Here is a 12,243-nt window from a genome sequence, read left to right as displayed (position 1 = left end):
CGGTCACAATGTACAAGACAGGAGATAGTTAATGTATAGTGGTGCGGGGAAATGTTAGGCTGATGTCCCACAGAGCGGTTCAGTCCCCCGCAATAGATCTCTGCCATCGTGGGTGACTAACCGCTCCAATAGGAGTTGCTGGAGGAAAGGCATTTTGGAGCAGTTGGTTGCCTGCCATAGAATCACTCCTCGGGACATCAGCCTAACCTTTCCCTTCTCCATTATAAATTTGGAGCCGTGGTTCAAGCTGAGACTCACCTTAAAGGAAAACTATACCCCTGATCACTGTAGGTCTCTATAAAAATATATTGCATAAACAGCTCATGTAAAGCCCTGCTTCATCTAAATAAACCATTTTCATAAAAATATACTTTTTTAGTAGTATGTGCCATTGGGTAATCCTAAATAGAGAATTGCCATTTTAAAGGGATTGTCAGGATTTTTATGGTGTACTTTTTATTTATAAATTACTGTTTAATTAGCAAATAATTTACCATTTAAACTTTTATTCTTGAACCAAGAAATGTATTTTTAGCTGTAATATTGGTGTGTAGGCGCCATCTCAGTCTGAGCTTTCAGAAGGAGCCAGCGCTACACATTAGAACTGCTTTCAGGTAACCTATTGTTTCTCCTACTGCCATGTAACTGGAGGAGTCCCAAACCGGACTTGGATTTCTTACTATCGAGTGCTATTCTGATATCTACCACTAAAAGCAATACAGGTGCCAGAGGGCTGCTATTTGCTACCTTCCCTTTGTTCTGCTGGAGGGGAAAGGGAAGGGGGGAGGGATCACTCCAACGTGCAGCACAGCAGTAAAGTGTGATCTAGGATCATACAATTCATGCCGCACACGTACATGCTAGGCCACATCAACCAATTAATAGGCAAAGTTCTGTCTTTTACTCCATACTTCTTCCTGTTAGTTGGAGCTGCGTTATTTCCTGTCAGGGAGCACACAGCCCAACACAAAATGGTGGCTCATGGCGAAAGATGTAAAAGGGCAATATTTACTGATATACTGCAGTTTGGTTAGATTCCTTAAAGGAGAAGGAAAGGTAAAAACTAAGTAAGCTTTATCAGAAAGGTCTATGTAAATACAGGCATAAGCACTCACAGAAACACTGCACTGAGTCCTCTATCAAAAGAAACACAGGATTTTTTTTTTTTTTTATAAACAAGATGTCCCAGTGTCTGACTTCCTCTCTCAGAAACATCCTTAATTCCTGGGACCAGAGTCTGCACAGTTCTCTCCTGCTCCCCCCCTCCCACCAGAAGGCTAAGAACTCCCTCCCCCCTCCCTTAGGAATGTGTGATCTCAGCTAGACTGCAGGAAGGAAGCAACTTAAAATGGCAGCTGCTATCTGAAAGCTTCTAAAGCTGTTTACTCAGGTATGGTAATGGTTTCTGCAGAATAAATATAGTGTTCTAGGTGGCACTAATGTGGCAAATCTATTGGCAGTAAAATGCTAAAATGACTTTCCTTCTCCTTTAATCAGCTGCTCATCTGTTGATTATTCTGGGGGGTATAGTTTTCCTTTAAAGTCAATACAGATTTAACTCTAACAGGGTTGTATAGAACCCATCAGTGCGCCTCACACTACCAGCATAACAGAAACTTAGACTATCCACTTGTTGTGCTCCAAAATGCGTGACTGGGGTGTTACTATAGACCTGAGGAACGAAGGCAAGGTTGGGCTGCTTCCTTAGAACTTTCATGGGTATCTTTGCTATAGTTACATGAAAGTGGCTGGAGCGAGGGGGATCTATAACTCTGAGACCCTTGCTCTGAAAACTCTTCTGAAGGCTGTGAGCAAATTTCTCTAAGGCCGGGAGAGCCGAAGGCGCTAAATAAAGCACTCGCGAATGGAAGTCCCGCACTCCTTCAAAACTGAGAATGAGGCTCGGCGGGAGAGTCCGTTGCATTTCATGCTTTAGTTCTTGTAGTGTTAAAAGAGCTCTTTCAATATCTTCTGCACTTTCCAAATACAAGAGGCACAATGTTAGGTGAAGACTTGGCAACGGGACACAAAACTCCGCTAGGTCAGGGTTGTTTCCCAGCAGCACATTTTGTACTTCCTTTACAGCGCTTCTCACTTCCTCACTGCTAATACGCACCGCCACAAAATGGGAAGGCCTCACTTTCCCATCACTTTCGTCAACCTCATTGCTATGTTCACCATATTCGCTTCCCACTTCTACATCTGCATCAGCTAAAGTTGGTTCTTCCAGAGCGGTCGCTACGGGTTCTTTAGGCGCCAACATTTCATATCGCTCAATGATATCCAATATCGTGAGAGCGCTTCCAGTTGAGCCAAAAACATTGTCGGTGCGGGAAGTTTTGTCCCATACCACCAGATCTCGGTATTTGAAGTACTGAATGCGATGCTTGGGTATAGCAAGGACATCGTGCCCTACTGAGGCAAGATCTTCCCAACAGAAAGCAGAATATGGCTTTTCAATAATACCCAGAAACCTATCCAAATATCCTATGAGAAAATCCTCCTTGGGTAACTTTGGGTCCCACTGAATACGTGAGATGACATCTGCTGCCGTCTTCATTGGCGGCTTCTTTCCCTTTGGTTCGGATTCCCCTTTTGGTTTTGGTTTACTTTCTGGTTGGAAGCTCAGCAGTGACCCTGGGTGCACGTTTCTACACCTTTCCCCAAATCGGCAGCGCCCTGTGAGAAAGAACTGGCACGGGACACACTCAGCTGCTGCCCCACAAGAATTTATTAATGTATCCATTTCGTTTCCTGAGGGTCCTGGGTTTACTTCTGTGTTGGTATCACCGGTGGAGACGTCTTGTGATGCACCTGATCCTTTGTTCCTATCACCCTCCATAGTGCTTAGGGTAGGTTGTCCTAAAATCAGAGATATTGTAACAATTTAATCACTGCTAGTGTTCAGTATTGGCACACTTTATGGCCACCATAATGTCCCTTTGGGGAAACAAAACCATAGGGACCCTTCACAGTCCCTACTATCATCTCTCTTACTGCCCCCTGCCCAAGAATGTCATTTATGGCTGCTTAACTTGCTGCCCCAGGCAGGAAACGTTAACTGGAAGCCAATATAATCCTTCTTTGTGTAGGTGAACTGCTTGTCATGGCAGCTTCCAACCCTGCCCACAGCTTGGCTTTTTCAGCCTGTGCACTGAGGAGCATACCATTTGGTCTGGGATGTTTTTGTGGCCACCAGTACTGCCAGTGCAAACATAGACTAAATATTATATTCATAAAATGGCAACATTAATATAAGTCATACTGACCAAAGTCACAGGTAGTACTTATCACCCTAAGTGGCACAGATAAGTGTGACTCTATATACCATGCTATAAACATAGGTGAAGTCTGATTCTAATCTTAATTACGGAACAAGGTACACTTTCTCATTGTTCTGTTGTGTTGGTATGGCACCATACATTACTGCTCACGGGTGCACTTACCCTTTATCATGAGACAGGAGACATTCTTTATCTGCCCACTGTAGGGCTATCTATGTTTTAATGCAGGGATCCCCAACCTTTTTTCCCCCGTGACCCACATTCAGCTGCAAAACTTGTTTGTGAGCAACACAATATGTGAACAGTAGTGCAAACACAATTTCATTTACACTATATTAAGCATAGAAAACCTCTTTACCCAGCTTCTAATTACTGAAGCTTTTATTTATGAGGCAGGCGGGTAGGTAGGTAGGTAGACAGGTAGGTAGGTAAGTAGGCAGGCCGATAGGTAGGTACGTAGGCAGGCAGATAGGTAGGTAAGTAGGCAGGCAGATAGGTAAGTAGGCAGGTAGATAGGTAGGCAGGCAGATAGGTAAGTAGGCAGGTAGATAGGTAGGCAGGCAGATAGGTAAGTAGGCAGGTCGATAGGTAGGTAAGTAGGCAGGCAGATAGGTAAGTAGGCAGGTAGATAGGTAGGCAGGCAGGTAGTAGGTAGGCAAGCAGATAGGTAAGTAGGCAGGTAGGTAGGCAGACAGGTAGGTAGGTAAGTAGGCAGGCAGGTAGAGAGACAGACAACCTTCAAAATAAAGCTGGATATAAATGCTTTTTCAACAGGCATAGTGTATGTCACCCAGCTCAGTAAGGCACTGGTTTATTTTAATATATTGTTTTGTATTTATTTTTTAAAGTAACAGGGGGTTTGGGGAGGCTTAGCCTTATCCCCAGCAGACTGGCACACGGCCTGGCACACTGGGATAGTGGATCACTGGCACAATCAATGCTTCAAATAAAGCCCCTTCCCCACCCAACACAGATCTCCCATCCCTATTACTTTACCTGGTCCGATCGCAGGAACAGCAGGAACAGGCAATGCCCTACCCTACAGGGGGCGTATCGCTATATAACCCACATGACTCATTCAGAGCCCAATGACATCACTGCACTTGGCAACAAACACAAACAGCGAGTGAGGAATAATAACAACTGAGCACAGGAGGCGCGGCGGGGAATTCCACTGTGTCATACGGAGTCACAGAGAGTGACGGGCATTACAGACCGGCTGGGAGCGGGGAATTCTGGGACAGTGACAGTAGGAAAGGGTAACGCCAGGGGGCGCTTGTAGGCAGCGAGTCAGGTATTTTCTGCTACAGCTTCCGTGCCGCTTCTCTGGAATGTATAGTTCCGGTACAGCTGTGGGGAGTTAGATTGGCTGGGCACAAGCAGAATCATGGAGGCTATAGCAAGGAATGGATTGCGTTCAGCAATGTTTGAAGTAGCCAGGGAGGCAGTAACTATCCCCCCTTTGCGTTGAATGCTTCTGACACCTGTAGCAACCTGACTGCCAGAAGCACCCCCCCCTCAGCAATCTTGGAACAGCCTTGGCCCCAGCAAGCCAATAAGGGAGCAGGGATAGTTTTAGTTAGGGGGGGGGGGGGGGACTGGGGGGAAGATACACTGGGGTATACATATAACGAGAGCATGAGATTAAAGGGGAACTCCTGCTTCCAAAACCAACAATTTGTTAAAGAGCCCCACATGTCACAAAAACCCCTAATATCCCTATCACTGTAATCTGTTCCTTCATAAAGTATGAATAAATATAATGTTTATATGCTGAAATCCAGCTGCAAAACAGTTTTCTTTCTGTATCATTTGAAATCCTGGCAGGGGAGGAGGGACTAAAACATTGATTGAACTTCTCCACACCTTACAGACAGCATGCAGGAACTACATAACCCACAATGCATTGCACTGTGATGTTCCTTTCCTTACTGACATCACGTGTGCAGGGAATTGTGGGATTGGGAGGATGCAGGCTGAAGGTAGGCTGAGGACAGTTGACTAATGTTACTTTTTCGGGGGTCTCAAAGCAGCCAGCCAGATCAGCAGGGGAACAGGGGGCGGGGCTTAGGGAACTGTTCCAAACCATATTATTACATTAAAAATCATGAAAAGGCTGCTTATTTTTTTTAATTAATTTATATTAAAAAGTTGTTTGAAATAACGTTTAAATTCATTCATATTTTCCCTTATTTTCTTTGTTAATTATCTTTCTATTCAGGCCCTCTTCCTTTCATCTTTCATTCTCATTCAAACCACTGCCTAGTTGCCAGGGTAAATCAAACCCCAGCTACAAGATGGCTGCTGAAATTCCAAACTGAAGAGCTGCTGAACCCAAAGCTAAATTTGAAAACACAAAATGAAGACCAGTTGCAAATTGTCTGATATCACTGTCTGCACTATGCTAAAAGCTTAAAGGTAAATTACCCCTTTAAATGCACTTGTCATACTAACCATTTCATGGCGGATTATATTAAGAATCCAGAAACTCAAAATGCTGCTGTGTGCTGCTACAGTGGTGTGAAAAACTATTTGCCCCCTTCCTGATTTCTTATTCTTTTGCATGTTTGTCACACAAAATGTTTCTGCTCATCAAACACATTTAACTATTAGTCAAAGATAACACAAGTAAACACAAAATGCAGTTTTTAAATGAAGGTTTACGTTATTAAGGGAGAAAAAAAACTCCAAATCTACATGGCCCTGTGTGAAAAAGTGATTGCCCCCCTGGTTAAAAAATAACTTAACTGTGGTTTATCAATTTCAATTTTCAATTTCAATATCAATTTCTGTAGTCACCCCCAGGCCTGATTACTGCCACACCTGTTTCAATCAAGAAATCACTTAAATAGGAGCTACCTGACACAGAGAAGTAGACCAAAAGCCCCTCAAAAGCTAGACATCATGCCAAGATCCAAAGAAATTCAGGAACAAATGAGAACAAAAGTAATTGAGATCTATCAGTCTGGTAAAGGTTATAAAGCCATTTCTAAAGCTTTGGGACTCCAGCGAACCACAGTGAGAGCCATTATCCACAAATGGCAAAAACATGGAACAGTGGTGAACCTTCCCAGGAGTGGCCGGCCGACCAAAATTACCCCAAGAGCGCAGAGACAACTCATCCGAGAGGCCACAAAAGACCCCAGGACAACATCTAAAGAACTGCAGGCCTCACTTGCCTCAATTAAGGTCAGTGTTCACGACTCCACCATAAGAAAGAGACTGGGCAAAAACGGCCTGCATGGCAGATTTCCAAGGCGCAAACCACTTTTAAGCAAAAAGAACATTATGGCTCGTCTCAATTTTGCTAAAAAACATCTCAATGATTGCCAAGACTTTTGGGAAAATATCTTGTGGACCGACGAGACAAAAGTTGAACTTTTTGGAAGGTGCGTGTCCCGTTACATCTGGCGTAAAAGTAACACAGCATTTCAGAAAAAGAACATCATACCAACAGTAAAATATGGTGGCGGTAGTGTGATGGTCTGGGGTTGTTTTGCTGCTTCAGGACCTGGAAGGCTTGCTGTGATAGATGGAACCATGAATTCTACTGTCTACCAAAAAATCCTGAAGGAGAATGTCCGGCCATCTGTTCGTCAACTCAAGCTGAAGCGATCTTGGGTGCTGCAGCAGGACAGTGACCCAAAACAAACCAGCAAATCCACCTCTGAATGGCTGAAGAAAAACAAAATAAAGACTTTGGAGTGGCCTAGTCAAAGTCCTGACCTGAATCCTATTGAGATGTTGTGGCATGACCTTAAAAAGGCGGTTCATGCTAGAAAACCCTCAAATAAAGCTGAATTACAACAATTCTGCAAAGATGAGTGGGCCAAAATTCCTCCAGAGCGCTGTAAAAGACTCGTTGCAAGTTATCGCAAACGCTTGATTGCAGTTATTGCTGCTAAGGGTGGCCCAACCAGTTATTAGGTTCAGGGGGCAATTACTTTTTCACACAGGGCCATGTAGGTTTGGATTTTTTTTCTCCCTAAATAATAAAAACCCTCTTTTAAAAACTGCATTTTGTGTTTACTTGTGTTATCTTTGACTAATAGTTAAATGTGTTTGATGAGCAGAAACATTTTGTGTGACAAACATGCAAAAGAATAAGAAATCAGGAAGGGGGCAAATAGTTTTTCACACCACTGTATGTATCGTTTGAAATTAATCCAAGTAACCGTGTTTTTACCCTGACAAAAAGGGTTACTTTGCATCAGTTGCCCCACTTGCATACTATTCATATGAACAGACTCATGGGATACATGGGCACTTAGTACCAAAACCTCCAAGTGCAAGGAGCGGCTTTGGATGCAAGTACATTTATTCTTTCTGAGCATCCCTTCTCCAACTATGATGACCTCAAAGAGGTACCTACTGCTCATGCCTGATTGATTTTAGTCGGGGCAGAGGCAGTGAGCATGCCCAGCAGGCACCTCTTTGAGGTCTGCATAGTCAGAGAAGGAATGCTTGAAAGCAAAAGGGGGCGGAGCTCCACACTAGAAAAGGAAGTTAGTAAAAGAGCTTCAGTTGAACTGGCTGTAATAGACCGTGCTAGGTTCACTTCAAACACAAGGATTTGCCCAAATTGCTTTATATTATTGGATAAATCTTAGGGCTTTTGCTCAAGTGAGCAGCTGCCACCTATGATTGAAAGCAAGGAGTGTGGCATTCAAATGAGGCAAAGCAGCAACCAGATTTCACACTTCCTGGGATTGAGCCTCAGTCAGTTTTCCCCCTTTATCGTGATCATTACCATTCACCCTTACAATGCCCTTACAAGTATAATAAATATTAATTCCCACTAGAATCTCGTTCTAATTGCCCTTCATACCTTTACTTCCACCTTCGCCCCCTTTAGAGCCATGCCTATCATTTTTAAACGAACACCCTGCATAGAGAATCTTTAAATTAGGGATGCACCGAACCCAGTTTTTCTTTGCGCAGAGTGAAAAATTTTACACTTCTTGTTTATGTGGCGACATTAACCCTTCCAAATCCTAATGCATATGCTAATTAGGATTCAGTTCGGCCAGGACCGTGGATTCGGCCGAATATGAACACTGCCGAAAAAGGCAGAATCCTGGCCGAATACCGAACCGAATCCTGGATCCCTACTTTCAATAAATGTATAAAGGAACGATGTGCTTTTATGCTGGCCCTCATGTCGGCCCAACATCATTGGCATCAATGTGTTTATATTTATTGTAAAGTCTCTATTTCTGTATGTTGTACAGAAGGGAATTCTATCATCAGGCTGCAGTCAAAAACAAACACATATAAAATAAAGTGTTTTTCCCTTTTATTTCAAGTCATTGTAAAATATGAGTTAGTGTTAACGACGTTCTAATTAAAAATCAATCCAAGTTTGAAGGAGAGCGTTATGCAGCAGCAAAGTCCTTGGTCCTGCGTTCTAGGCTCATTCAGCTTCCTTTTTACTCCCACTTAATGCATTTTTCACATGCCAGCCAGGGGTATTCTGCTGGCAGTTACATCCCGTGTTGGGGGTAATGGGACGTTAGAGAAAGAATATTAGTTTCATGATTTCCTTTTTACTTGTCCATAATTAATGTCCCACGCTTGGCAAAGAACCCCCTCACTTGGCATCCTCCGTATGGCTTTCTAAAGAACTCTTCTGTACAGACGCCCCATGGTGCCCCCCTGGAGGTCACTTGGTAGGTCCAGTGGATGTTATACAAGGAAAACAAAGTGGAAAGAGTCTGATGAGGTAAATAAAACATGAACTAATACAAAAAAATAGAAAAACCGAGAGACCGGTCAATTTGCCTGGCACCACAGAGAAGTAATGGAATTGAATACAAAGGGGACACCGATTGGTTCCAGTGTCCAAATGTTCCTGCCAACGCCATCAAGAGCACAAAAGCTCAGTCTTTATTTTGCTTGTTAGTCAAAAATGAGGAGGGAAGGTGTCTTCAGCAAAAAGGATTTGTACTAGAATGCCACGTCTGTTCTGCAGGGTGTATCAGTCTCTTCCTGGGTTGCACTTATAAAAGATGTTCGCATGCTGGGAGAATACTGGGTGACCCGGAGTACGAGGAGCAGCCAGCCGGCACATAAGGGGAGAAAAAAAGAACAAATAATTAGAGAAGTAGTTGGTAACCCTACATAACATAAAGGGGAACTCTACCTAAACACAACTTGAGCTTATTGAATAGTAAACATAATTTCAAGGAACTTTGCAATATACATCAATTAAAAAATATTCAGCCTTTTCATGATTTTTAATGTAATAATATGGTTTGGAACAGTTCCCTAAGCCCCGCCTCCTGTACTACTGCCGATTTGGCTGACCACATTTTAAAGTGACTCAAAAATATGTAACAGTTGTCGACTGTCTTCAGCTGCATTCTCCCAATCCCACAATTCCCTTCAAATGTGATGTCAATAAGGAAAGGAACATCTTATTGCAATGCATTGTGGGTTGTGTAGTTCCTGCATGCTATCTGTAAGCTGTGGAGAAGTTGTCACAATTTGTAACATTATTGTTTTAGTCCCTCCTCCCCTGCCAGGATTTAAAATGATGCAGAAAGAGAAGAACTGTTTTGTACGGTAAAACCATTATATATTTGGTCTAATCTGCACACCGTATGGCTTTATCCTACGTATAGCAGTCTTTACCCTACACGTAGCAATGACAATCCAGGAAGTGTTTATGTCTAGAACATAAGTATGGAGAAAGCTAGGAAGGGAACAAAGTATTAGAGTAGGGCAAGAAACAACCCTCAGCTGGCTAAATTGGACCTTTATTCACAGTCCCTTTTTAGCAATATGATTGGATTTGGGAGTTTTTTTGATGATTCTGCTGCCTTGTCTGTCCTACAAAAGTCCATTTTCATAACAAGGAAGAGACCAGTTGGTGCTTACTAGGAGAAAGTGAACGGTGCATTAGTACCTTCCATTGTCATGTAATGCTAGGGGTTCTACTTCAACCTTTTTTTACCATGAAGAACATTTAAATATAAAGAAGTTAGGGAGAAACTTTTCCATGAAAAATCTTCCTAGAGGCTGACCAATATAGGCTGTGACTGGCTATTTGGTAGCCCCATGTGGCCTGACAGACTACAGAGCCTCTGTTTGGCAGTATACATGGTCTTTATGCCTCTAAGTCAGAAATTCAAAAATTAAAACCTGCTTTGAGACCACTGGGAGCAATATCCAAGGGGGTGGTGAGCAGCATGTTGGGGGACAATTGTTGGGGATTTTTTTTACTTATGGGCCCGATTAATCTCGAATTGGCTAGGGGGCCCTTTCCTCTGCTTCTTACCCTGCTACAGAAGACATTTACTACACACCTGTACTTATACAATCCAGTCTCATGCATTCTGCTTCATTTTATGAACTTCCGAATCATGGATGAGACTTTTTCACCATCTGCACGTCTCTCTAGGCAATTCATTGGCTCTGCCTCTGTTCCTTATTTGACCTTGGCGCTTTATCCTCAGAACTCCCATCTGTCACATTCCGGTGAGTGTCATTTATAGTTCAGATATAACCCTTACTGCCTGCTGCTGGGTTGTGCTTTAAGCTGGTAAATGTTTGAATGTGCAATTAGTTATTTTCTTGTTTTTTATTTTGTAAGCTAGTTCTTTGTTTGGTGCACTCTTTTTAATGTAGTAGCCCCATAACTCAACACAAAGTAATGGTTATTCCCAAGAATCCCCCAAAATAGTGGGAAACACTGTACTGTATCATATATTTTGGGATTGGGGTGGGAGGTATGTTTAGCAGACACCCTTTCTGGTTAATTGGAAACACCTTCCCTATAGTACATTTTTGTCTTTATGTGAGTGTTGAACATATAGGGAAATACACTACATCGGTGATTGCCAGTGGCTCATCAGCAACATATTGCTCCCCAGTGTCCCCACCCCCTTTGATGTTGCTCCCAATGTCCTCAGAGTAGGTGCCTATTTTTAAATATTTAGCTTGGAGACACAGTTTTACTCCAAGCAGAGTCTTCTTCAGGCCAGCAGTCCACATGGGGCTACCAAATAGCCAATCACAGCCCTTATTTGGCATTTCCAAAGAAGTTTTTCATGCTTATGTGGCTCACCAACACTTTTTAAATCTGAGTGTGGCTCCCAAGTAAAAAAGCTTGGGGATCCCTGCACTTCATGATATCCAACCAGTCTAGATACCATATGAGGGACCAAAATGGTATGGCCATATTTATAATATTCTGGCTGACCATCAGAGATATAGCAGATAAAGTGTCTCCAGTGCTCAAACGGGACATTATTGAGCTAGAGAGGGTCCAGAGAAGGGCAACTAAGCTGGTAAAGGGTATGGAAAGTCTCGGTTATGAAGAAAGACTGGCCAAGTTGGGTCTGTTTACACTGGAGAAGAGGCGCTTAAGAGGTGACATGATAACTATGTATAAATATATAAGGGGATCATATAATAACCTCTCTAATGTTTTATTTACCAGTAGGTCCTTCCAACGGACACGAGGGCACCCACTCCGTTTAGAAGAAGGGAGGTTCCATTTAAATATTCGGAAAGGATTTGTTACTGTGAGAGCTGTGAAGTTGTGGAATTCCCTCCCCGAATCAGTCGTACTGGCTGATACATTATATAACTTTAAGAAGGGGCTGGATGGATTCTTAGCAAGTGAGGGAATACACGGTTATGGGAGATAGCTCTTAGTACAAGTTGATACAGGGACTGGTCCGATTGCCATCTTGGAGTCAGGAAGGAATTTTTTCCCCTCTGAGGCAAATTAGAGAGGCTTCAGATGGGGTTTTTTGCCTTCCTCTGGATCAACTTGTAGTTAGGCAGGTTAGGTATAGGCATTATGGTTGAACTTGATGGACGTATGTCTTTTTTCAACCCAACTTACTATGTTACTATGTTACTATGTAATACATTTTCAAACCTGCACTAGTTTTTCAGACATCGGCTAGTTTTAGTCCAATGGGAGAGTGTCACCACTGACACAAATAAA

General features: G+C 42.9%; 2 protein-coding genes across 3 annotated transcripts in view; both read right to left on the bottom strand.

The window, feature by feature from the left end:
* Positions 1–1,477: 1,477 nt before the first annotated feature.
* leng9 (leukocyte receptor cluster (LRC) member 9) lies at positions 1,478–4,802 on the bottom strand. The gene is made up of 2 exons (XM_002938517.5): positions 4,281–4,802; positions 1,478–2,862 (listed from the first exon to the last, which is right to left on the bottom strand). The coding sequence occupies exon 2, from the start codon at positions 2,840–2,842 to the stop codon at positions 1,544–1,546; it is 1,299 nt and encodes a 432-aa protein (XP_002938563.2). The 5' UTR covers positions 2,843–2,862; positions 4,281–4,802; the 3' UTR covers positions 1,478–1,543.
* A 3,756-nt stretch (positions 4,803–8,558) lies between these two features.
* Positions 8,559–12,243, bottom strand: part of ttyh1 (tweety family member 1) — a 69,233-nt gene continuing 65,548 nt past the window's right edge. Inside the window, exon 14 of one of the 2 annotated variants that reach the window (XM_012966766.3) lies at positions 8,559–9,314. Coding sequence is in view for 1 of the 2 variants with exons in the window: in NM_001079431.1 (NP_001072899.1) it covers positions 9,231–9,314 (84 nt within the window). In the remaining variant the exon portion in view is untranslated. The remainder of the gene's footprint in view (positions 9,315–12,243) is intronic. The other variant, NM_001079431.1, reaches the window with a different exon arrangement.

Source organism: Xenopus tropicalis, chromosome 7 (genome assembly GCF_000004195.4).
Source record: "Xenopus tropicalis strain Nigerian chromosome 7, UCB_Xtro_10.0, whole genome shotgun sequence".
NCBI lineage: Eukaryota > Metazoa > Chordata > Amphibia > Anura > Pipidae > Xenopus > Xenopus tropicalis.
Note: the sequence above shows the minus strand (reverse complement) of the source record. Positions and strands in the feature narration are given on the sequence as shown.

What these genes read in the sequence shown, in the direction of transcription:
- leng9 (XM_002938517.5), bottom strand. Translation starts at nt 2,842, where the DNA reads ATGGAGGGTGATAGGAACAAAGGATCAGGTGCATCACAAGACGTCTCC.